General features: G+C 44.0%; 2 protein-coding genes and 1 long non-coding RNA gene across 12 annotated transcripts in view; 1 reads left to right on the top strand and 2 right to left on the bottom strand.

Annotated features, from left to right (window-relative positions):
- Positions 1–147: 147 nt before the first annotated feature.
- On the top strand, positions 148–7,232 carry LOC105747894 (uncharacterized). Its single transcript, XR_004482213.2, has 2 exons — positions 148–3,328; positions 6,389–7,232. It is a non-coding gene; the product is annotated as an uncharacterized LOC105747894 (long non-coding RNA).
- Positions 5,974–12,041, bottom strand: RPL7L1 (ribosomal protein L7 like 1). Its single transcript, XM_004267595.4, has 7 exons — positions 11,622–12,041; positions 10,904–11,012; positions 10,069–10,232; positions 8,806–8,943; positions 8,035–8,144; positions 7,687–7,901; positions 5,974–7,266 (listed from the first exon to the last, which is right to left on the bottom strand). The coding sequence occupies exons 1-6, from the start codon at positions 11,660–11,662 to the stop codon at positions 7,693–7,695; spliced, it is 771 nt and encodes a 256-aa protein (XP_004267643.3). The 5' UTR covers positions 11,663–12,041; the 3' UTR covers positions 5,974–7,266; positions 7,687–7,692.
- Positions 12,042–14,447: 2,406 nt separating this feature from the next.
- The window catches only part of BICRAL (BICRA like chromatin remodeling complex associated protein), a 108,222-nt gene continuing 96,687 nt past the window's right edge, over positions 14,448–25,982 (bottom strand). For 6 of the 10 annotated variants that reach the window (XM_049716109.1, XM_049716108.1, XM_049716113.1 and 3 more), the window contains 3 exons: positions 23,624–23,726; positions 17,659–21,554; positions 14,448–17,373 (listed from right to left, as the gene is read on the bottom strand). In XM_049716109.1, coding sequence (XP_049572066.1) covers positions 20,767–21,554; positions 23,624–23,726 — 891 coding nt within the window. In that variant the 3' untranslated portion in view covers positions 14,448–17,373; positions 17,659–20,766. The remainder of the gene's footprint in view (positions 17,374–17,658; positions 21,555–23,623; positions 23,727–25,982) is intronic. The other 4 variants (XM_049716110.1, XM_049716111.1, XM_049716112.1 and 1 more) reach the window with 4 other exon arrangements.

Raw genomic sequence — 25,982 nt, 5'->3', positions numbered from 1 at the left:
GCTGCGCGTGGGCTTTCTCTAGTTGCGGTGAGCGGGGGCTACTCTTTGTTGCCGTGCGCGGGCCTCTCATTGCAGTGGCTTCTCTTGTTGTAGAGCACGGGCTCTAGGCACGAGGGCTTCAGTTGGTGTGGCACGTGGGCTCAGTAGGTGTGGCTCGCGGGCTCTAGAGCACAGGCTCAGTAGTCGTGGCGCACGGGCTTAGTTGCTCCGCGGTATGTGGGATCTTCCCAGGCAAGGGCTCGAACCTGTTTCCCCTGCATTGGCAGGTGGATTCTTAACCACTGCGCCATCAGGGAAGCCCCACTGTGGTGGTTTTGTATTTGTATCTCTAGACAGTGAGCCTCAATTAAAAAAAAGAAAAAAAAATGTAATCCTGTTTCAGTCCTTATATGTAATTGAAACAAATCTCGTATTTTACTACTTGCAGTGCATAGATGTGCTTTTATTTTTAAAATGCTACTTAGGACACACTAAACGGTTCTGACCAACTGGGAACGATTTCTTAGGAGTGTAGAAGTTAGTGTTTATCTCCCGATTCAGCTTATTCTGGTGGTTGTGGAAGTGAATTTGGGATCCAAGTGGCATTTTCATTTCAGACAGCCATTCTCCAGATAGGCAGTGAAAAACAAGGCTTGATGAAAAAACTTGGCCCCAGAATGGCAACGAATGAAATCTCAAAGCATAAAAAAGAGCCAGTCAACAACAACCCCTAGAACCTTAGGCTCTAAGAACCAGCTGGGTCAGGCAAGGGGCTAGAGGCTCTAGAGCCAAGGAAAAGCTTTAACTACCTTGTAAAGTCAGTCTCTTTAAATCAGCCGCATGACTCACTGCACCTACTATTGTTTCCTGAAACTAGGTCTTTTCTCCCTACACCTAGAACATATCAGGTATTTACGTTGACTGTCGTGATCCCACATTAGCACACACTAATAGGACTAATTTTCCCCAGAAAAAAGGATAGTCCCATAACTTGTTCAGGGAATGGTATATAACATGGTACACAATACAGAAGAGCATACTTTTTAAAACTTCCTTTACATAGATTTCTAAGTTAAAAACTGTTGTTTTGCTTAATACTCTTAACCATGGGAGGCAGACAGGCTAGACTATATTAGCCCCATTTTATAGGCAAGAGTGGAAACATTTCCATATTTAGTATACGACAGATCTGGGATATAAACCCTGGGGCTTCCACACTCAACTGCTCTTTTCCCGTGACTTTTTGATACATCATTTTAAAGTAATCTGACTTCATAATGCTTTACAGTATAAGAGTAACATCTATAACATCTCATCCTGGCAGGTTCACTCTTGAGCCAGTTAACTGTGAAATAAAATTCATATTTTATGGAAAGAGAAGAAAAATTTAAACAAAAAATCTTCTCTGCCTTTTGGCCTCCTCTCTCCCACCACTGTGCATTGTGTATCTTGCATTATGCATTGACCAAACCTTTACCATTGGCGGAAATTTCTACTCAACCATAAAGAGCAACATTCTCCTAAGACAGTTCCTTAAAGGTAACATTCCTTCTTGATAAGGGGTCACATGGTGCTCAGATGTGGATTATGTAAATTGTCAATAATATGTCATTTGATGTACAGCCCTCCTCTGTCTCAAAAAGCATATATAACTGTATCTTGACTTCTAATGGGCGGAACAATTCTCAGGGCTTTGTGAGATGCTCTTCCTGCGTTATAATCCTCAAATTTGGCTCGAATAAAATTTTCCATTTCTTTTTTAGATCGACTGATTAAAATTTTTCATCGACATATGCTTGGTGTAGTCAGCAGTATATCAGAGACTCCTGCCAGAGGCCACCGGGAGTCTATGCAGAACAAGTGCTTGGTGGCAGCATGGGCCCATTGAGCCCCACCTGCTTCTCAGCACTCCCCAGGTGTTTTTGGTGGGTTCTCCTGATATTTGGATCTCATTGTTTGGGTGTTGATCCTAAAAATTTTATTTGAGCTGGGTTTCACTTAAGACTTAGAGTCTTAAGGGGCACCGGTGCATTTCCTAGGCACCTAGGGTGTCTGGGCAAGAGGCCCAGGGAAACATGTGGCTGGGGTTTTGTTAAATTTGGCTTTAAAAAAAAAAAGAGTTGATATATGGTCTGAACAAAACTTCTGCTAGTGAAATCAGAGACTGAATTATTCAGCGCCAAAGAATAAAGGGACATTTTGCTCCTTCCAGCCACAAGCCATCCTCAGATGACTGAGGATCTTTGGGAAGTGTCTGAGGATCAATTTTCATGATATGTAGCGGTCCCATAGGGAAACCCCATTACAGTCATTAAGTAAGTACTGCTCATCCAGGCGGCGTGACAGAGGCTGATCACCTAGTGTTCCGAGCACCCAAGATGGTTTTAGGCTGTCACTGGGAGAAACTGAGCCACCTAAAAGAAGTCGAACCAGGGAATTCCCTGGTGTTCCAGTGGTTAGGATTCTGTGCTTTCACTGCCAGAGGCCCAGGTTCAAACCCTGGTCAGGGAACTAAGATCCAGCAAGCCACATGGTGCAGCCAGAAAAAAAAGGTTAGTATCTGCAGATTTTTGGTAACTTGAAACTAAACCAAGGTAAATTATGAGAATTCATTCACTATCTGGGTCATTACAAACAGGATAAAATTCTGGAACATTAATTGCCGGGGAGGTCTACGTTCTTAGAAGAGGAAAACTAAAGCATAAGCGTAAGTTTGCCAATCAGGAAATGCTGATATGACAAACACCATTTTTATTTATTTATTTTGGCTGCGCCATGTGCGGCATGCAGGATCTAGTTCCCTGACCAGGGATCGAACTCGTGCCCCCGTGGAAGCTCGGAGTCCTAACCACTGGACCACCAGGGAATTCCAGAGAAAAATTAAGGTTTTAAGGTTAAGAATTATAAGGGAAACATTTCAGTATGCAAGGAAGTAGGATGTGTGTTTTCAGCAAAGAAGGTATGAGGATTGAAAATGCATTTTGTTAAAGGAAAAAAGGTTTTGTCCTAGAGCTGGTTGTTTCTGAATAGATACAGAAAGTTGTGGAAAGTTTGTGGAAAAGGAACACTGAGTTTTGTGCATGGTCAAAATTGGCTGAGATAAGATTGAACTTAATTAAGGAAATTTTTTTTTTTTTTTTGCGGTACGCGGGCCTCTCACTGTTGTGGCCTCTGCCATTGCGGAGCACAGGCTCCGGACGCACAGGCTCAGCAGCCATGGCTCACGGGCCCAGCCACTCCGCGGCACGTGGGATCTTCCCGGACCGGGGCATGAACCTGTGTCCCCTGCATCGGCAGGCGGACTCTCAACCACTGCGCCACCAGGGAAGCCCAAGGAAATGTTTTAAAGGTAAAGTAGTATAAAACCTGAATTTGGTCCTCTAAGAGGACAAAGTTTTCTTAAAATATTGAACTGCTTTTGGTAATAGATTGTGAGTTTCTTTGTGTTTAAGTGATCTGTATTTGCCATTGAGATATTTTTTTTAAGTTTTTTATTTTTTTGGCCATGCTTTTGGCTCATGGGATTTTAGTTCCCCGACCAGGGATCGAACCTGGGGCCCTGGCAGTGTGCGCACCGAGTCTTAACCACTGAACCACCAGGAAATTCCCTGCTATTGAGAACTTTTATCGTCACGCTGGTTAAGTGAATTGGTATTGTTTCACAGTGACCTGTGATTCTATTTGACCAAGTGTTTTAAAACTTTGTTTTTTTTTTTTTCGGTATGCGGGCCTCTCACTGTTGTGGCCTCTCCCGTTGCGGAGCACAGGCTCCGGACGCACAGGCTCAGCGGCCATGGCTCACGGGCCCAGCGGCTCCGCGGCATGTGGGATCCTCCCAGACCGGGGCACGAACCCGTGTCCCCAGCATCAGCAGGCGGACTCTCAACCACTGCGCCACCAGGGAAGCCCATAACTTTTTGATATTTTTGACAAACTTTCCAAAGATCAAATACTAAATGAAGGTCATTTGACCTCTAACTTTGAGGTTTTCCAAAGGGTCCCTGGAGCACCTCAAAATATTTGTTTTCTCTCCATCTCAGAGAGAGGAATATTTGGTATGTTAAATGGGGAGCAGTTAAATAGATGGTGATAAAACTTTAGTTTATGTCATATGTGTAAACATTAATATATACATTCTAGAAATTAAGTGGAACTCCCAAAATTCTGGTATGTCCTGGTAAGTGATATCAGTCATAATTTTAGTGTATGTCACAGCAGTAACCAAGTTTCTTTTCAATTGCATTGTAATCAAGTTCTTTAACCTTGACTCTTAAAGTCCTTTGTCATTTATAGCTAGCTATATGGTCAGTTAACCAGATATTTGGTAGAAATTAGGTTAACTTTAGAAAGAAGAAGATTATGTTTCAGTGAATATTCTAGTTTTGTTAATTCAGGCATTTACTGGCTAAGACTCACTTCTCAGATAGCTCCTTGCAAAGTTTAATTAAAAGGACACTGTTTCTGAAGGCTATCACAGTACTCTAACTTTGGATGAAGATCAGATCCACCGTGAGCTGCAACCAGGACATTATTCATATTGGAAAAGACATCAGATAAAGGACTCCTTGGGCTTCCCTGGTGGTGCAGTGGTTGAGAGTCCGCCTGCCAATGCAGGGGACACGGGTTCGTGCCCTGGTCCGGGAGGATCCCACATGCCGCGGAGCGGCTGGGCCCGTGAACCGTGGCCACTGAGCCTGCTTGTCGGGAGCCTGTGCTCCGCAACGGGAGAGGCCACAAAAGTGAGAGGCCCACGTACCACAAAAAAAAAAAAAAAAAGACTCCTTGCAGCCGTGTTGGAAGGGACCATATCAGGCCTCTCCTGAATGAACTGAAACTCGCTTTTGTTCTTTTTAATACATTTACTTATTTTATTTATTTTTGGCTGCGTTGGGTCTTCGTTGCTACGCGCGGGCGTTCTCTAGCTGTGGCGAGCAGGGGCTACTCTTTGTTGCGGCGCGCCGCCTTCTCATTGCGATGGCTTCTCGTTGCAGAGCACGGGCTCTAGAGCACAGGCTCAGTAGTTGTGATGCATGGGCTTAGTTGCTCCATGGCATGTGGGATCTTCCTGGACCAGGGCTCGAGCCCGAGTTCCCTGCATTGGCAGGCAGATTCTTAACCACTGCACCACCAGAGAAGCCCTGGCAGGTAGATTCTTAACCATTGCATCACCAGGAAGCCCAGTGAGACCCCCTTTAACCAGGTAATTAATGCTGCCTGTTCTGGCCATAAATAATCCTTTATATTAGATGTTGAGTATCAGGTAGCTCCTAACGGGAACCAGTGGATTTATGGAACAAGTTTATGACCTTGGCTCTCCCCAGTAGGGAGATTCACAATTGGTTTCCCTTGGTCAGTTACTTACAGGCAGCCTTGGAAATAGTTCCTGCCAAGCTGTCAGTCTGCCTTTAGTGCAGGCACACTGGTTTCTATCAGTTTTCCAATGGTACTACCATTTGGCCATGATATTTAATTCACCTCATGACCCATGAGGAGTCAAACTTTCGCTCTGAACAACCCTCTCTCCCAGTTTAGAGGAAGTATTGATACTACGAAAATGGTTTGGTCCAGAATTTTGGCTTGAACTTTTGCTAATAACATTGTTCCTCCTCCTACCAATTTAAATGAGTTTGTGGAACTTAAAAGGTGATAGTTTCTTGCCTTTCACACTGTGTCATTTGCTCCTACTAAGATAATGATGTTTGAATGACTTGGAACTATAGGTCACATCTATAGTTTTCTATAAAATTATGGACATACACAATGTACATGCAAGGAAAACTGGCTTAAGTACCTTTTTGGACAACTTGGAATTGGCTGTCAATCCTTGACAAATATTCTGCCAGTATAACCCTCTAAAAGAGAACCGGGCTACTAGGACCCGGTATCAAGGGACATGATAGACACTGAGGCGGGCAAGCAGCCCCCTAGCTTTGAGGGACCAAACATTTGGTCACCTAATGCTTTCTGTCAAAAGATTAATGATCAACAGGGGCAAACTGTAAGATACACATTTTATGGCAAGACAAGAAAAATTTAAACAAAAAATCTGTGCCCTTTGGCCTCCTGTCTCCCACCACTGTGTGCTGTGTTATCTGCGTTACGCATTGACCAAACCTTCCCCATCAGCAGAAATTTCCACTCAACCATAAAGAGAAACGTTCTCCTAAGACAACAATTCCTTAAGGGTAAAATTCCTTCTTGATAAGGGGTCACATGGTGCTCAAGTCTGGATTATGTAAATTGTCAATTATATGTCATTTGATGTACAACCCTCCTCTGTCTCAAAAAGCTTATACAACTGTGTCTTGACTTCTAATGGGCAGAACAGTTCTCAGGGCTTTGTGAGATGCTTCTCCTGGGTTATAATCCTCAAATTTGGCTCGAATAAAATTTTCTGTTTCTTTTTTAGATCAACTGATTAAAGGCACAGGGGCTCAGCAATCTACCACCATGTTCTTAATAGGAAACACCCACTGGCTTGAAGGGAAAAAAGCCACCTTGGTAAGCCTTGGTCTTCCACAGGGCACAGAACCAGAGGATACTAGCAAGGTCAGAGCCCATGTGACCAATCCTGGTAGTGCAGGACTTCTTCACATAAGATGACTGAGTCCCTGAGAAAGATCTACCAACACCCTAAACTTCCAAGAAAAAAACTGGAGTGTATGCATGTTTTCTTGGGGAAAGGGTCCTTCCCTTCGCATAGATCCAAGAGTCGGTTAAAATCCTGAGCTAGAGAAAAGCACTAAGCCAGCTGCAAAGATGATAATAAGGAAGCTACCAGATACACCCAGAGCCAGCCAGTCGGAGAGCTCACTAAGCCGTCACGGAAGTTAGAACACAGACTCACAGCAGACAACAGGGCATTGTTTTTGTGCGCTTCTTTCTAATTGTATTTCAAGTTCTTTCTAAAACAAGGCCCTTGGATACCCCAGGTTCGATATGCCCCTGGGCCTGGTCCACTGCTGTCTTGTATTCATATGTGGGTATCTGTTCGTTCACCAACATTAAATCCCAGGATAGGTGTGATAAAACAGGACTCCCTCCTCCATGGCACAAGTCCTTTGCTGGTATGAGGTGGACGGCGGTCTTTGCAGAAAACACACAGGAACTTTTTCTTGGAACTGAAGTGGGATGAAAAGTGCCTGCCCTGAACATCACCATCTTTTCTCTGACCCTTCCCCTCCAGTTTCTGAAGATACAGCAGAAAATAATCTTGCTTGAAGATACTGGGTAACAATTCCATAAAACAAAAACACATGCTTCCAGTGCACTGTGCTTTCAGATATGCTGAGGAAGAAAAACAATTTCATTAATTCAAATGCAACTTGGCACCTAAGAGTAATCACAATAAAGAGCAATTTCAAAGAATTAACATTCCTTCAACAAGTGATGATTTAGATCTTCAGGTCCTTTTTGAAATTAGTTTTCAATATTATTCTCTCTCCACCTCCAGCTAAATGACCACAGCAACACAGCAGGTTTTCTGGTTAGTCAGTGTTTTCTATCCTGTAACTCTTGGGGTACACAAAACCCCATGCCCTAGCCAGGCATTCACTGTTCCAAGTATCCCCATCCATTAGACTTGGGAATACCAGCTCCCCTACCCCGAGTTATTCTCATACATTCGTAAATGCAAAAAGATCTTTTAAGAGGCAAGGCAGAGCCCATCCAAAGTCAGCCCAAGGGCAGTTTTCAGCCCTGCCTTACCTGGGTTTAGTTCAGCTGCCGGATGAGCTGATTGATGCGTTCACCTCGATAGCCAGGTGAGCCCACTTCCTTGAGGAAGCCCACTCTATTCTTGGTAGCGTGACGGGCTACTGAGAGTTGGAAAGGGCGCAAGAATCCTGAGATCACCTGAAAATTCTTCCCCGGAAAGGCAATTTCGTGAATGAGGTCTTCCAGGCAAATGACACCAAACTTCCCTAAGAAACATAAGGTTCAGATTCCTTTATTCATTTTCCCAGCACACACAGTGAGGCTCTTATATGCCAGAGCTCGGCACTCTGGCAGGTTCTTGGGACTCTTTCTGGTCCGACTCCTAAGGTGTTCACTTACCCAGGTGCTCCTCAATCACCGTGTTGTCTGTCAAAGGGATGATTTTATTCTTGACCTTGGCTTGTCCACGTTTCAAGATGAGTTCCCGAACTGACTTCAAATTTGGAAATCTATGTGTGGCAGAGTAAAATACAACCTCAGCCACCTCCCCACGGCCACCAGGCACACTGTATTAACTGGCCACACAGTCCAGCAGCCTGGCTAAGGATTCTACCAACCCCCCTCCCCAACGTGTCCTGCAACATGCTGCAGCTGGGATGCTTGGAAATTCACCTGAAGGAGGTGAAAAACCCAAGCGGACCTATGTAATTAGAAATTAAAATTTATGCATACAAACGCTCACCAAATAAAGATGGCAAAAATACGTCCTGGCTTATCGTCTAGGACTTTGGCCTTAAGTGACCCTATTCAAGAGTTTGAAATGAAATCCAAGGCTTTTTTGGGTTTTACTGTTTGAAGGAATACTACCTAGCTCTGCTTCAAGATTCCAAGAATTAATCTGTCCTCTACTCGTCTTACTCAGCCTTAGCCTACAGCTGACCAAGCCCTGCCACAGCCCTGTTCAGACCATTGTCAGCCGCTCTGGGAACCCCCACTCTACCCGCCCCGTGTTCTGAGACTCTCAAGGCTGGCAGCTGATTCCTGGTGACTGTGGTCGCAGCAAAACGTCCCCTGGACACGGCAACATGAGCACTGGAGGACAGTACCCTGTGCCTCCCAATGTTCTCAACCTTCTCAAACATGTGAATTCACACAAAAATCCATACTCACCCCCAGGTCACATAAGGTTCCACTATACGAAGCGTTTTTATGGTCCGAGGAGTTACTTGCATAAAGACACCACTGAAAATCTTACTCAGGCGAAGTCTTGCGATGGTCCTCTGCACCAGTAAACTCACCCCATTAATCCTGAAATGAACACCAGAGCAAGTCAGGCTCTGTCCAGCAAGCACCCATGAAATGTCTGCCACTACTGGGCACCCAGAGGGTAGGACACAGACCGTGACTTACAAAGTGCAACTGAATGGGAAGCAGCTATGTAAGCAGGTCATTTCCATGCTATGTGGAGCAATACCTGAGGTGCTAAGGGAACAGAAATGATCCCTGAATTTGTGTGTGTGTGGGGTTGAACACATCAAGCTAAGGAAGCCAGGCTTGCTTCTGTGAGCATTAAAGGCTATGGAAGATTTTAAGGACTTCCCTGGTGGTCCACTGGTTAGGACTCCAAGCTCTCACTGCCGAGGGTCTGGGTTCAGTCCTGGTCAGGGAACTAAGATCCTACAAACCACACAGCAGGGCCAAAAAACAAAAAACAAAAAAAACCCCAGAAAAAACCAAACTATGGAAGATTTTAAATAAAGGAGACATGATCAGATTTGTTTGGCCATCACTGAGGGAGCATATAAAACAAAATAGTGCATGACACCAGAGTCCGGGAAACCCAGCTAGAAAGCTGATGTGATAGTCCAGGAAAGAGATTATGGCAGTGGTAGGAGACTCGTACATATTTAAAACCCACAGGTGACTGGGTAGGGAAACAGAGGCAGAGCTGTATGTGCTGATAGGAATAGGTAAGGTATCACTAAACGTGGAAAAAGCTTTCTGTACTCTCCCCAGCACTGAACATGCTCCATCCACTCGACCCTGGTTCAGTTCCTAGAAGATGCCTTGATCCCCCACTTCAGGACTTTTTTCCATCTGTGCCTGGAAAGCCTTCTCCCAACCCTTTCATGTTTGAAGGTCTCACCTTCAAGTTCCTGCTTCCCAGTGTCCCAAACCATGACACACCACACCGAGGGCCCCTTGTCCCCACATCCAGCACTTTACCCTCAAAGCAGTCAGTGTATTCTCATGTCTGTTTGCTTAAGCTCAGTCTCCCTAATCTTGAAGACAAAATCTATGTTTTGCTCAACCCTGAATTCCTAGCATAACTTGCATTAATGGCTTAAGGCCTACTATCTCATGTCCCTAAAAAGGGCCTAAAGCTGAACCAATAGTTTGCCCCAGCCTCATGAAATCCAGCAAGTTCCCTACCTTTCGATGCGTAAAACAAAGGCCAAGGAATGTTTATCTGGCACTTCCAAGCCATGAGGTTTCACTTCTAGTCGTCTGAGTCGCACCTTGTCACGTAGTTGCCGCCAGGAATCATGTAGGAACCATTCTAGTCGCTTAAACTTGATCTCTTTTCCTTTCCTCTGCTACAGAGAAGGCAAACCATCACCGTTTTATGCCTCTAGTCATCTTTACTTCCACAACAGTAATTCATTAGTCACTACTGATAAAGCTTATTTCCCCCTATGTTCTGGAAAGGGGCGCAGACAAACATTCTCTATTCCTATATAGTGGGAAAACCAAAATACCCGAGTGAAGGTGCTGTTGAGAAAACTTGGGAACTTATTGGGAAAAGTCCCTGCTAAATAAACAAACACCCAATTAATTTACGTGCTGTCAGCCAATGTTTACCAGCAAGTGTTTATGGAACCTAACACTATGTTAGGCATCATAAAGCTCACACTTCTTTTGTTACCTGCCTCCAAAATACGTATTTCTCCAAAAATATTTAGCAAATAGCAAAAATCGTTTGGTATATTAAAAAAGTTTTCTTTCAGGTACACAAGCATGTTTGGTCTCTCAAGTCACTTGGTATGAACCTGGAACTCTCCGTTCACTTTTTCCTTAACAACTTTATGCCAGTATTTTGTTCGCTGAAAGTGATACATATTTGCTAAGCAAAGACAAGAACCCTATACCTTGCATAATCCAACCGATGGGAGAAGAGACTGTCAGTACCAAATCTAGTTCAACACATGCTGGATAAAACTCATCAAATACAAATTCTAATTCCCTCCACCTGGTTCTCCACCATTACCTCCTTCCTTTGCAAAAGCGCCTGCTTTGCCTGGGTGGCTTTCAGGGCCTGATAAGCCTTCCTCTTTTTCAGGAGATTTTCTGGAACCAAAGGGATCTTTTTTCTTGGCCTGACACAGAAAATGGAGACAAACGATAGTATTAAGTAAACAAATCTTCAATGGATTTCCGAAAGATATCCTGGGCTTCGGGAAACATTACTGTCTTCAAATTACTAAGGACTGAGGCGCCTCTGAAATCTGTGGTTTCTGGCTCCAGTCTTCAAAATGGACCTCTCACATTCCCTCGTCTCCAAAACCTTTTAAAAAGTCATGAACCCCTTAACCACTGGTCCTCATATACGTCAACAGAGCTTTTAGTGCCACAGCTTTACAGACACCATCAGCGATGAGATTCGGCCCCGTGGGGCTGGGACGGGTGCAGACCCATCTGTGGGGGTAACACTTAAGCCAGGCTGGAGTAACCCACTCTCCAGCCCCGCTGCCTAAAAGTCAATCCTCTCCCCTTGAGGTAACCCGAACTCGACTGCAGCCCCCTCCGCCCGCCCACCCACCCAACCCCTACGGCTCCTTACTCCTCCCTCTGTAATCTGGAACCTTTCCTATTCTCTCCCTTCAGTCCACAAGTATCCTTATTTTCCGCCACCGAGAAATAAACACTGTGGATGGCACCAGATGCTCGAGACGCCAAGCCAGCGGCTCACAGCCCCCAAAACTTACTCTTCCTCCGCCATCTTTCCAACTCTGCGGCTCCTGCTCATGCGCAGCCCCACCGCGTGGGGAAGAGAGAACCTTCTCTGTTTACTCGACCATAGAGACGTCTACTCTAGCCCATGGAGGGGCGGTCCGGGCCGTTTTAGCGGCAGTGAACAGCTGAGGTTTTGCTAATCCCGATTCCCGCCAAAAGTTGCACAAAGCTTCCTTCGCACCGCTTCGAAGCTTTTTAGAGCCGTGTTATCTTCAAAAGACAGCCTTTTTTTATTCCAGCTGTACTCTCATAATGCTGGAGGCCACAGTGTAAACAAACAACGAAACGCTTCCCACAATGCACCGACTTCCGGTGGGGGGTGGGAGCTGCTCCTCCAATTTCCGCTCGCTGGGCTGCACGTTTCCTTTTCTGGGTGGGGAGAGCTGGGGCTATGGTTTTGGTTCTCACGTGTGGGTGGAGCTGTGTATGGACTACTTAGGACGGTGAAAAAAGGCAACTCTGATTCTGTCGGCCTGGCTCCGTCAGTGGGTCCCTGAGCAAGTTCTTTAATCCCTCTGTCCCTTAGTTTCCTTTACCCATTAAATTGACATAATGATGGATCTTGCTATAGCCTTAGGCGAGTTATATGAGCTACTCCATATAAAGCGTTTAGCACAAAGTCTGGCAGTAAGCAGTTAACACTTTGTTAATTATTATTGGTGCTGAACCGAAAACTAGAAATTCCAACTTACCAAGTCAGGACCTTCCCTCATACAGTTCTTAACCACCTGCCATATGCTTCCTTCTTTCCCGGTCTTCATAAAACAATGAAAAGTCCCGTCCCGTGATTTTCTGAAACCTCTAGAGCAGGCGCGTCTCAAGCATTAATGTGCATAGGAGTAACCTGAGGATCTTGTTAAAACGCACATTTTTTATTCAGGAGGGGGCGGGGGTCGCTATTCTGCACTTTAAACATGCTTCAAAGTGATGGGGATACTTCACGTCTGTGACCTGCAGAGTTCTTGAGTAGGCTCTATCCTTCTGAATTCCTTCAACAAGTTGTTATATTTTTAACATTTCTTCGCCATGATACTAGGAGAGCAGAGATCATGCCTGCCTTGCTCATCACTGATCCTAAGAGTCTAGCACAGGTTTTTCAGTCTCGGCACTATTGGCATTTGGGGCGAGACAATTCTTTGTAACGGAGGCTGTCCTGTGCATTGTAGGATGTTTAGCAGCATCCCAGGCTTCTACCCACTGCATGCCAGTAGCATCCCCACCCCAGTGGTGACAACAAAACTGTTTCCAGGCATTGCCAAATGTCTAGCACAGTATGTATATTTCTCTTAAGGTCTAAGGCAATGTCATATTTTGACAGTGCTTACAGGCATATCCACAGACTTTATCCTGTATTGTTTGGCTTGTTTTTCCTGATTAGACTGGCTTCTCTGGAGGCTGAGAAGTTGTCACATACTTCTCTGAATCTTCTACAGCACCTCTGACAACAATGGGCACCTGCAGGGGCTTGTTAACCATCTTAAGCTCAAGGCATCGTATTGGTATGTGCTATGTAATTAGTTCAACCAGAAAGACAGTACCTTGCGCAGAGCTCAGTAACTGACGAATAAATGTCAAAGGTCTACATAGTCTTCAGAGTCACAGGCTATGGCGTGAGCCTCATTTTTACTCGCTCTTTCAGCACCTCACCATGTGTCTTACTTTGTGGAAAGGCAAAAACAGAAAGGTTGGCAAACTGTAAAGTGTCCATTAAATAGTAAACAAGAAACAAAAAAAGTAAACATTTTGTAACTTCCCTGTCTACAGATAAAAGGTAGGTTCTGTGCTACTGAAGGTATTTCAGAGGTATTAACAATACAATACTCCTGGCTGAAAGACTCGGAGGCGGGGATTCAGGAAAGGCTTTCCAATGCCAGCAGATGGTGCTAGAAGAGCACTTATTCTCAGTGTGAAAGCCATCGTTCCACCAGACTGATCCAAAGAAAAAAAGAGACGGAGTCCTCCTGAACCCAAACATGTTCACTAACTGAAAACATGCTTACTGACCATTGAGCATATGCCCTGGGCCCTGGGCAAGACATGAGATTTTTTAACTGACATTCCTGAATGAGAATGGGGCAGGGCCATTTACAGCCTCAAGAATCTTATTCTTTTTAGCCTGTCCTCATAGGCCTCTGTTCTCTTTTTTCTTGACCATTTCAGTTGTCCATCATTAGGGAATAGTTAAAAAATGTATGGAAGACCATGCAATTATACGGAGTGAGGTAGGTCTTTGTGTCCCGAAATCTCGATGGGGAGTATTTTTTATTTTTTTTGCCCACCGACATCCATCCATTTCTCTTTTGGACTGATCGCTCCCTCATTGAATAGTCTTTGGAGGGTGGGGTATCTAATCCAAACACACTTGCCCTCCCAGTACATAAACTGAAGGGGTCTTTGGAAGATCTTTTCAACTCCTCCCACTTCTCCATAAGACCCTCTCTTCCAGGTTTTGAATCTTCAGCAGAGTGATGCTGGAAGAAGAGGTGGAGACTTCGGTTTTTTTTTTTTTTTTTTGCGGTACGCGGGCCTCTCACTGTTGTGGCCTCTCCCGTTGCAGAGCACAGGCTCCGGACGCGCAGGCCCAGCGGCCATGTCTCACGGGCCCAGCAGCTCCGTGGCACGTGGGATCTTCCCGGACTGGGGCACGAACCCGTGTCCCCTGCATCGGCAGGCGGACCCTCAACTACTGCGCCACCAGGGAAGCCCAAAGGAGGAGACTTTTAAGGATTTCCACCTACTAAGACCTCTTGGAGTTTTCTTATTCCTATCTTTCTCAAGCCCTTTTTTTTTTAAAAAAATATTTATTTATTTAGGCTGTGCTGGGTCTTAGATGTGGCACGCAGGATCTTTGTTGTGGCATGTGGGATCTTTAGTTGCAGCATGCATGCAGGATCTAGTTCCCCAACCAGGGATCAAACCCGGGTACCCTGCATTGGGAGCTTGGACTCTTACCCACTGGACCACCAGGGAAGTCCCTCTCAAGCCTTTACGTTCTTCAATCTTCCCTTTAATTTTTATCCTTCCTATAAAACTCCTTTATGCTGGTTAACCAAGCAGACTGGTTTCTGATGCTTAAAACCAAAGAATCCTGACTATAAAACTGCAGATATTTGGTTACATTTGAAAACGCAAGATACAGAAGAGAATAGGGTGTTAAGAGAGTGGTTCCCAGTTGTTTTGTTGTTTTTGTTTCTTGGCTATAGATGTACTTGTATATAACAGTTTTGGAAGGATGTACAAGAAAGAGTTGATGGGGGTTATTTTTGGGAAATGGGAGTGGGGCCTGGAATGGGAGGAAGACTTACAGTTGTGCTTTGCCTTTGTTTATCACTTATGTATTAGTTTAAGAAAGCGCTCTCTGGGTAATTAGGTTCTTGTGATTTGCCTGTTTTAGAAACCACTTGACTATACTTTTTTTTTAAAGACTCCTTTCAGGACCAACATTTTGTGGTTCTTTGAATTGACTCCAGGATCCCTTTCCTAACATATCCCACAATAAGTTATTTCAGTATTGTCTGCCTTTGGGGATTATTTGGAATCCATGCCTTCTCGGTAAGGCAAAACCACTACACCCCACACACCGAAAAGGGGGCTCAATTTGCAATTTCCCATCTGCCCCAAACCTCTTTCTTGGATTATGACCCTTCTTGCAGTTGACTTCGTTTTGCTTTAAGTTTTCCTTGTTGCTTCCTCAGAGAGTGATGTGGGTTACCAGGAGGCAAGTGGGAAGAGCAGCCAGATGAGCCTGGAGTCAGGGAAGACAACATGGACAACAGCTTTTGATCCTGATGCAAAACGAGCAGAGGGAGCAAAAGTGAGAAGGAAAAGGAGAGAACAGCTGGAGGGCAGCAGCCTTCTGAGGGTCGAGGGTAGACACAGGAGAGCTAGGGTAGGAAGGAGACAGTGTGCAGTAGGTAAGAATAAATGCAAAACGGAAAAAACCCAAACCTCTTCTCAATTATTTCGGGGATAATGGAACATTAGCTTTTCCTACCTTCCACACTTCTTCAGTAAGACTTCATTTTACACCCTAAGAAGTAGAGGGTCAGGACAAGTCTTCCTAGTTTATCTGCAAGGAAGCTGAGGCTGAGAGTAACTTGCACAAAGGTGTCTGATGATGGGTTAGGTGAAGTCCTGGGACCTGTTTCCAGATTCTGCTGCCAAGGGCACCTTCTGCACCTGCCCGCCTCCCACCCCCCATTGTACTGCTTTCCTTGACCTTCACAGACACGATTTTTCCCTAAGGATCTCACCTTTGAAAGTGCTTTCAAAGGCCAGGCTCCAGCACATGCCTAAAAGGAATATAGATGAGGGACTCATACACACCTGCAGCGGTGTACATACAGGCTGTTTACATTACAGAATCCACTTTATACTGCAAATGTGCTTCTACAATTTGTGTGTCTGCTGAACCAGTTTTCTCCACGTAGTTAACACTATAAAATTCCTCTATCTTCATTCCTGTGAAAAGTGTCATACTTTTTTTCTCAAACATACCTCAGGAAATTTCACTAAGAACCATGGAACTAAGCGGGGCACGGGAATAGAGGCCACAGCTCTCTACCAACTGGCAATCTGGAAGAATTTTAGCCCCCGTTTCTTCTCTCTTGAAATGTAGTTAGTTATGTGCTTGTTTCCTCTCTAGACTGAGCTGAGAGTAGAAATCATACCTGAATGATCTGTAGACTCCTAGTGTCTAGCACAGCGCCTGTAAAGTGCTCAATAGTTCAGTGCTTAATGCCAGACACCCAGGAATCCTCCGTCTCAGAGCACAAAGGCTGAAGCAGAGCCAGAGCCCAGATCCAGGGCTCAGCCCTCCTGAGGACAGCAGAGCTCGAGTCCTGCCTGAGCAATGCTGTTTCAGTGCCCCCAGACACTGGAGTTTCTTTCTTTTCCCATTCCTTTCCCCCCAGTAAAACCCTGGCTACTCTCTCCACACCAGGCAGTGCTAGGGCCCCTCTCCTGGGACATGGCCTCCTGTACACAGGCCTGAGGGCTTTAACCATCCTAGGAGAAGGTGCCTGGTCTTTCCTCTGGGCGTGCCTCTGCGGAACACACAGACTCTGATCCTGATCGAGCAGTCAGATGATCCTTCTAACTCTTTATTCATGGGGCACACCCATTGCAAATGGCCTGAAGAGGGGCAAGACAAATGTGTGTCATGTTGGACACACATTTGTCCTTAGCAAGGAGAGAAGCTTGACAGCAGGACACCACTGTAAAAGACATTAAGGGATCCATCCACTGATGTAATTATTCTAGCCATAATTATTCTAACTTCTGTTAGTTATATGAGGACAACTTCCACTTTATGTATCGATTACTGAAGAATCTTGATATCCTGACTGCTACTACCTTATTGGTGGTAGTGGAGAGCAATTAAACCATAAAGTAGGGAGTCTAAAAAAATAAAAAATAAAAAATAAAAATAAAATAAAGTAGGGAGTCTAAGTATAAATTCTAGGCCCCGAAGGAACACTTAAGGAGTCTTATACCCTTACCCCAGGAAGTTACCCCTCTGTTAGTTTCCCTAACAATTTGGGTAGAGTCACACTGGTGAGGGCAGGAACTCAAACGGGCTCAGTGGGGCTGATTTTACAGATAAGGTTACAATTTGGTCAAACGTGTGAATCCAAAGAGAAACATGTTAATTCTGGAATAAGTTTTATGTAAAATAGTTTTTTACTTTTTTCATTTCTTACCTATCCCTTAGCCTTCTCGTTCCTGCAGAAACAAAAGAAATGTAACGATTAAAGAAAAATTCCTGCAGATTGAGGCACATTTATCTAACTTTTAAATGACCTCATTTTTCCTTCCTCAGTTAAGGGCCCATGTGAGGGGAGCAGGGAGGGAGGGCGGAGATGTTCATGACTAAACTTTCTCCTTGACCAATTTTGTTTAACTTGTAATTCAGAAAGGCTGATCAGTTAAAATCCTACCCCCTCACTGGCAGGGGTATTCTTTGGTAATGGTATTTGATAACAGAACTCCCACTGGACATTTACTTACCCTTTTCTTCTGGGAAAAGCAGCCATTCCTCTTTGCAAAATCAAGACAATCACAGTTGCACATTTTCCCAAATCTTTGGCTGTATTGCAATGGTTGTTTCATTTTGTAATCTCCAACTAAACATTTCCTAACCATGGATTAACAATATAGTTACTGACTGGTTTCTTTTAACAGTATTTATCCAACATAACAAAATAAACTGCAATTTGTTATACTTTTTTTTTACAAAACATTTTATAAATATTTTTACAAAATGTATACAAAGCAATTTCAAGTGAGACATACTATACAAATGAAGGTATTTAAGCAAATAAAGCCCACACCACACTGACAGTGAGTGACGCGTCCTCTTTAAGTCAAGTCAGTCTGTAAGGCCTCCCTAATCTAACAAAGTCTGCTAAATTCTTCAGCGCTAAAATAGTTCTTTTTCGTAATTGCCAGTTTAAAATTTGCTTTGTCTTTAGGCAGTACTTAAGGACACAGAAAATCAAATGCTTAATAACAAATTCACACTTTTCCACAACAGGAAAAAAAAAAAAAAAAGAAAAGAAAATGATTTTTGTTACTGAGTATGAGTAGCTCTAAAACTTAACTTTGACTAATGAATCTGAACAACTGAATGTTGGCCATCCGAGGCTGAGCTCTCACCCTCCACCAGAGGGGCCTCGACATGCGAGTTATGACCTAATCACAGGAGTAAAATACATTTCATAATCGTCATTTGTCATTATCTAGAATCTTTCCTCCATAAAAAGTAAACTTACATACAAGGACACAAAAATTTACAAGTTTCATTTTGGTAAATTAGGCTCTCCGTTTTCTAGACAAGTGTCAAGGCTTAAAAAACCCTTTAGGATGGTATATCGAAAAGTTGGGACTGGGGTAGCAGGGCAGGGTAGGGAAGAAAGAGAGGTGACAAACGTACATGGAGCTTATCTTGTCTCTTAAGCATTCCACTGATTCAGTAATTACTGTAACTCATTAGTAGCCTCCGTGAAGGCTTCTACGTATAAATTTCCACAATGAGAAGAATTTGATCAGGAGGGACCATCTTTAAGTCTTGCTAGGAATTAGGGGAGCATGAGCCCTAAGAGAAGAGCCTATGAAATCATGGGGTTCAGGGCAGGGTGTTACCCCAGGGCTACCCAAACAGAAAGTTCCAACTGGCAATACCAACTTATCTTTCTAATATGTTACAATACAGGAAGAAGGGGAAATCTGCAACTTGGACATTGGCACAAATAAGGAAAACATGGTCACCGTAAAATGGCCCAGATTTTCCAATTTCTATTGGCTCAGGGGTGGGAGTGGGGAGAAGGTATTTTGCTTTTGTGAAGACTGGCTGTCTCACAGGGTTTCTTTGTTTGGGGGACTAAGGAGCAGGGAGAGTCTAGGTCTTCTGTTACTGTGTTTTCTAGTAATCAGAAGCCTTCCTTTCCATTGCAGGCCAACCTGGAAGAGAAATGCCCAACATGACGACAGGGGGGCCATCCCCATTCTGGGGATGGCCAGAAGCGGATCTTGGCAACATGTTAGAGTGGCGCAGCGTGGGTTGCGCCTCTAAAGCCAGAGAGATGGACAGAATAAATGAGAGCCCGTGCACATAACAGGGAGGGTGAGCGTGTACACACTGTCGCCAAAATGACCCCTGGATCTGAACAGCCCAGACACACGCGCGCACACAGGTATGTAAGAGGGTACATACAAAATACCATATGTAGCTTTCCCAATGCTAGGAGATACTGATGGTTACAATGACATTGAGAATGAAAGTGTCAACAGAAACGGGATGACCTGGGGCAGGTATACAAGAAAGGAAACTGGGGAAAGCTCCCTGAAAAGAAATATAAATAAATAAAGCAATAAATCACGTTCACGAACATGAACGTGGGCCAAACACAAACTATGGCAGGGAATGTCCTTTGGCTCTCAAGTGGGAATCCCGGGTCTCAGATCTTTCCTCTCAGTGGTGGGCTGGCTGGTTACCTTTGGTTTGTCTGTGTTTTGGTAATGATTGCTGCCAGGGGTGACTACTGTTCTCAGACAACAAGAAGCAGAAACAAGGCCAAAGTCCCCTTAACGTTTAAACTGAAAAATTACAACATAGTTTTCAAACGAAAATACTTTTGACGCTTGCCTATTTGTTGTGGGAGGGGTGCAAAGAGAGGTTAAATGCAACAAAACCCAGCAACCAACAAAAACATACATTGTATGCTGCCTAGATCCAATTATAGAACGCAAAACCCTTGTTTTTTCTCAATAGTTAACATATATATGCTTTTACATATATACATATTATAATCCTCATGGCTCTATCCCGGCCTCCCCTGTACACTGTGCCACTTAACTGGTTTCCATTTTCTTTTATTTCGCCTGGTGAGATTATCTCAAGTCGTGCTGTCGCAACTCAAAACAAAGTATTCCCTAGATGAAACTCAACGCGGATATGCTGAAGAGGTGAGGTTTTGCTCCGGGAGCATCAGAAAAGCACTTGAACGATGAACAGGAAGCCCTGCTTGTGCGCTACAGGTGCTCACGCCAGGGCCGTGGGTCCTGGCAGAGCAGCCAGGACTAACTGCTCGGAGGCGGCCAAGGGGAGAGCCATGTGGTCTCCCGGCCCATGACACCCCAAGACCCCCCCCCAAAGCCAAAATTTGGAGATGCAGTGGGATTTCTTTAAAAGGTATCTTCTATCAGTCCTGTTTGATTTTCTTTAATAAGTCTGTTCTTTTCAAATGACTTATGATTGTCAGAATTTTACCCAGGGCCTAGTGTACTGTGATCTCATTGAGTTACAGTGTTTAAAAAAAATAAAACAGATAAACAAAAACAAACGAAAAAATGACTATAAGCACTTTCAAAACACTTGAAATGTGTAGGGCCCATCAGACTGCTTTCTAACAAGGATCAGTTTTACTGAAGGATCTCCCTGTAACCACGACGAGTATTGCTCTTAAACAAAGAATGGGATTGAGATTAGAAAGAATAAGCTGTGATGAAAGATCAAGCAGGCTGGAGACAGGAGACCATTTCCATTGCTTTTGCCAGGAAAGAATGTAACTTGTCCGGGGCAGGGTCTCAGGGGCAGGTGGGGGAGGACTGCGGCTATTAACACTCTAGGATACTATTTACAGCTGCTTCTAAAATGGAGTCAGTTTCTACAATGCCTTCACTGTGGTCCGGGATGAACTTTTCCAGGCAGTTTTCCTGCGAAGCCATTGGAGAAAAGTTGGGGAAATCTAACTCAACAGAGCCGCTAACCGTGGGGTCACTCTGGGGCTGCCGCCCCGCCTTTTTGAGTTCCAAGATGTTCTTAAACGTTGTTTCTAAACTCTTAGTGAGCTGGAGATCAGGCTGGGGCTCGGCTGACCCTTTCATGATGTCTGTGTGTAAAACTTCATTCTTTGGAGAATTCCGCAGAGTCTTGTCCTGGAAGGAGCTATTACACGTCATCTCCAGGTGCGAATCTACTAGGAGGCTTGAGAGTTTGCTCTCAGGACCGTGATCTGGTCTGGACGAGTTCTTCCGGTGCCCTTCAGGGCCGGGAGAGCACTCACTGCCTTTCACGGAGTCCTTCCGGCTGGTTTTCTCTTCAGACGCACTCCGGTACTGAACTGAGCCCATTTTGTCAAATTTCAGTGCTCTGCCGAGGCATTCGGTTTTTTTAGCAATGTTTCCTTCTGCAGAGACCACGATGTGATTAGGCACTAGATGAAACTGGTCATGATTCGTGGGTTCTGCCGCGCCTGCTTTGGCTCTGTCTCTGCTCTGGGCCTTGGCCGTCAGATGCACGGAACTGGCTGTTTTACTGCCGTGCTGGTCACTCCTGCCAAACTGCGTCTCATGAGCAGCTTTATCAAGTTTGAAGGAACAACAGAAATCAGCCTGAAAGCCCTCTGGAAATGGGAACAAAAAGAACATTAATGAAAGAACGAGACAGGACTAGACAGTGGCCCCTCAGTGGGTCAGGTGCAAACCCACCCCACACTACCCCACCACACCGAGTCAGCTGTTCATGGCCAGGAATGTGCAGAAGCACAGTACTTGAGGGGCGTCCTTAAAAAGGAACTGAGGCTGCGGGGCTGCAGCTTCCAGAGGAGCTTAAACCTCTTTGAAAAAGGAGCTGCTGGATGACAAATGGGAAAACCCAATGGGCAAAAAGCTCCACTTTGTCTTGGTCTCTCACTGTAGTTTTGGATCAGTTTTTTATTAACGACTGCTTTGAAACAGTCTGAAAACAGCAATCAGATGTTAGTATCAGCCTCGTTTCTTCCTTGGAGCAGAAGGCCCTGAACAGAGGCTCTGGCGGGGGGCCGGGGAGGACACAACTACTTGTCTGTGGGTGATGGCACTTCAGTCCCTCTAAACGCGTGGCAGGGGACCTGGCATAACTGGTGGCACTTTGCCAGGAACACAAAACGAACGATCAACATGCACCTTAAATGGCATCTGCTTGGAAGGACGGTGGGGTATGGAGGAACCGGGTCTGAGGGTGAGTGCTGACCTGTGCCAGGCTTGAAGAGCCAAGGATGGCGAGAGAAGTGTTAGTGAGGATTTAGGGGGTGGGGGGTACGGAGGGAGGGAAGCAGGTTGCTGTTATGCAAGGGCAAAGGAAGTGTTCACTCTGGAAGTAATGAAAGTGAAATAGAGCTTTGGTGGTACCTATAAAGCCACAAACGTGGATTTGTTCACTAAATCCCCAAATATGAGATCTAGGGGATACAGCCTTGAAATCAAAAAAGGCGATTCCACCCAACAAACACTGTGCAGGTACAATACAGAGGAGGACGGAGCATGCCCCTGCCCGCGCGACACCAGGCCTGAGGGGCTGTGACGAAAGAGGAGGGTTTATCCCCAAAGCCCAATTCACCCAGTGGCAATAGGGGATTTCAGGTTCCAAGAAAGAGGGGCAGAAATATATCTCACATTATTCTCTTGTTTTTTGGAAAGATTTGAGGATTCTCCTAGGTATACAGCAATTCTTTAGGACTCTCCCTTTACACTGAGTATAAGGATCATGTATTCTCTTTGAAAATTTCTTAAGCCACATCAAACACAAGGCTGAACCTTAATATTTAAGTATCAGAAAAGATGTTAGAAAAATAGAAGTAAAGCCAGAGGAAAATAATATTCCAATAGGAGGGGAATGGATTAGCCAAATTATCGAATTAGTATATTAAAAATTTATTAAATATTATTTTGAAGACTATAGCAACAGGATAAAAACTTCAGATGTGTTAAATGGAAGAAAATTAGAATAACAAAATCACATCTAGCACATGACATATGATTATAATTATATTATAAGTGATGTATGCAAATGGGAACCATAACTGGAAGAAAACTTGGAGAAATAAAAACATTCCTTTTCTAGGATGGTAAAAGTCTGGGTAAAAATTGATATTCCACAAATTGTTATGTTATTCGATTTAAGAAATTTTAGACGCTAGAAAGAAGTACAGAGAATTCATTTTTAAACGGCAGAATGTGGGTTGAATCTAGCACAGATGCAAATGGCAGGAAGCTGATGGGGTGCGGGAAGAGTACCAACAAGGAGCACTACAATCTACTAGAGCCTGTGGGCAGGGACCATGTTTCACTGATTCCCCCCCAACAATGCATTGCACATAGTGAGAAAACTCAATCATTTGCTGAGGTTTAGTTGCTTCTGGGAAGGCTTCTGACTTACTTTAGTTCTCAAAAACTAGGGAAAGATTGATAAGTCTGAGTTTACAATGGGGAAGAAGAATCACTTAACTGAATGTAAAATTCCAGTTTGGATTTTGCAGAACAACCTTTTCAGAGTATTCATATCCTGCTCTCAACTCTGGATTTTTTTCTCCCCAGAATTCAGGATCTACCTTCAGGTTTCAAACTCCAAGGTCACTTCAGACAGTCTCCGCAAAGCCATAGTCCCTGAACCCTGGCGGTAGCTCTCCTCTGCTTTTACTCTGGCGTTTCTTACCGGGGTCTACAAGTGCCAGACGCTTGTCCCGGGACAGAGAAGCTCTTTCCTCTTGGTTGAACATTCTGTCGATCATCACCATCTCAGCGGAGGGATTGATCCGCTGAAAATGAGAAAGCCTAGTCATTTCAAATGCCCTTTAACAAGTGCAAACAGCTCGCTGTGTTTTGGGGACAAAGGAAGCAATCAGAAAGGAGAATATGTTTATCCTTGACATACTTTTTTGAATCGTGTTTTTTGGGGAAAGGTAATTTACCACATTGGTACAAACTTCAGAAGGTACTAGAGGGGATGTGGAAAGTCAGCCTTCCTTCTTCGCCTCCCCTGTGCACTGCCTTCCTCACCCACCCAGGGCCCTCCCTGCAGGAACCCTCGTGCCAAGCAGTTTAATAAACTCTTCCAGAGATAGTTTATGCACACACACAAATTTACGTTCTTCGTTCTTTATTTCTGCACACAAATGGCAGCAACTATACACACTGTTCTGTACTTTTCTTATTTCCTCCTCTGCTTAATATGTGGGAAATCTTTTCATTAGGATAACCTTTTACTTTATATTCTGCTATGCTATAATTGTGTTGTGTTTTGACCATGCTGCATGGCTTGTGGGATCTTAGTTCCCCAACCAGGGACTGAACCCGTGTCCTCAGCAGTGAAAGCACAAGAGTCCTAACCATTGGACCTCCAGGGAATTCCCTATAATTATGTTTTGTATTAAGGCTTTCCTTAGAATTATTTTTTGCTGTACAGAATCAAATCTTAAATTATATTTCTGGGTCTTATTTAACATAAAAATTCATGGCAGATATAATTTGTCCAAGTAATTAGTCCATTTGTCCAAGTCTGTCCAAATGGTCCTTTTCTCACAAATGATAGAGTTAGTTTTTTTGATATCACAGAGTTTAGTTTCAGAAATGACTGTCAATATAAGAACAACTATTTCAGACTTTGGTGGCACAGTTTTAATATACATAAGTATAGGCATATCTCATTTCACTGCGCTTTGCAGGTATTGCATTTTTTTTTTACACATTGAAGGCTGTAAGCAACCCTGCATCGAGAAAGTCTATTGGCACCACTTTTCCAACAACATTTGCTCACTTCATGTCTCTGTGTCACGTTTTGGTAATTCTCCCAATATTTCAAACCCTCCACCAGCAAAAAGACTACAACTCACTGGAGGCTCAGATGATGGTTAGCATTTTTTAGCAATAAAGTATTTTAAAATTAAGCTATGCACATTGTTGTTTTAGACACAACGCTACTGCACACTTAATAGACTGCAGTATAGTGTAAACATAACTTTTATTTGCACCAGAAAACGAAAAAGTTCATGTGAATTGATTTATTGCGATATTCACTTTATTGAGTGGTCTAGAACTGAACCCCCACTGTTTCTGAGGTATGCCTCTAAATATATACACGTTAGTTAAACACAAACACACACACATACATATTTATACTATATTGCGTACGTGTATAATGTAGTTCAGCTAATCTCTCAAGGTACATTTTCAAAGCTGATCTCAAATTAAAAGCCACTGGTAAGAGACCAATTTATTAAAGTCTGTATGATTTTAGAACTGCTTCTAAAATCTCAGCTAGGTTTGGTCTTTCCATCATTTTCTGAGATACCTTACTCTTTTCTCTAATTATCTGGTGTTTTAAAATTAATTTTAGGGGAGTTCCTCAGCGGTCCAGTGGTTAGGACTCAGCGCTTTCACTGCTGTGGGCTGGGGTTCAATCCCTGGTTGGGGAACTAAGATCCTGCAAGCCATGCGGTGCGGCCAAAGGGAAAAACAACAACTAATTTTCGTTTCTATTTGGGGTGCTGAAAATGCTCTGGAATTAACGAGTGGTGCTGCTTGCACAGCCTTGTGAATATACTAAAATCCATCAGGTTGTACGTTTTAAAATTAAGCGTGATTTTTTTGGGGGGAAATTATTATTGTAATATATGACAAAAGAGTCATATTTATTTATTTTTTTATTTTACAGTTATTGGAGTATAATTGCTTGTTGTGTTAGTTTCTGCTGTACTACGAAGCGAATCAGCTATATGTATACATACATCCCCATAACCCCTCCCTCTTGAGCCTCCCTCCCACCCTCCCTGTCCCACCCCTCTAGGTGGTCACAAAGCATCAAGCTGATCTCCCTGTTAAGCATGATTTTTATGACATGCTAGTGATCTCTCAATTGAAAACAAGACAAAACTAACTTTTTTTTTTTTTTTTGGCTGCACCACGTGGCTTGCAGGATCTTAGTTCCCAGACCGGGGTGAAAACCCGAGTCCTCGGCAGTGAGAGCACAGAGTCCTAACCACTGGACAGCCAGGGAATTCCCAAGACAAAACTAA

This window comes from Orcinus orca, chromosome 10 (assembly GCF_937001465.1).
Source record: "Orcinus orca chromosome 10, mOrcOrc1.1, whole genome shotgun sequence".
NCBI lineage: Eukaryota > Metazoa > Chordata > Mammalia > Artiodactyla > Delphinidae > Orcinus > Orcinus orca.
This window is presented reverse-complemented; position numbering and strand designations above follow the sequence as displayed.

Coding starts and splice junctions, on each gene's coding strand:
- RPL7L1 (XM_004267595.4), bottom strand. CDS start 11,662: ATGAGCAGGAGCCGCAGAGTTGGAAAGATGGCGGAGGAAGA. Junction 8,944..10,068: donor TTTGTTTTACGCATCGAAAG/GTAGGGAACTTG, acceptor TGTTCATTTCAG/GATTAATGGGGTGAGTTTAC. Junction 8,145..8,805: donor GAACCTTATGTGACCTGGGG/GTGAGTATGGAT, acceptor TGCCACACATAG/ATTTCCAAATTTGAAGTCAG.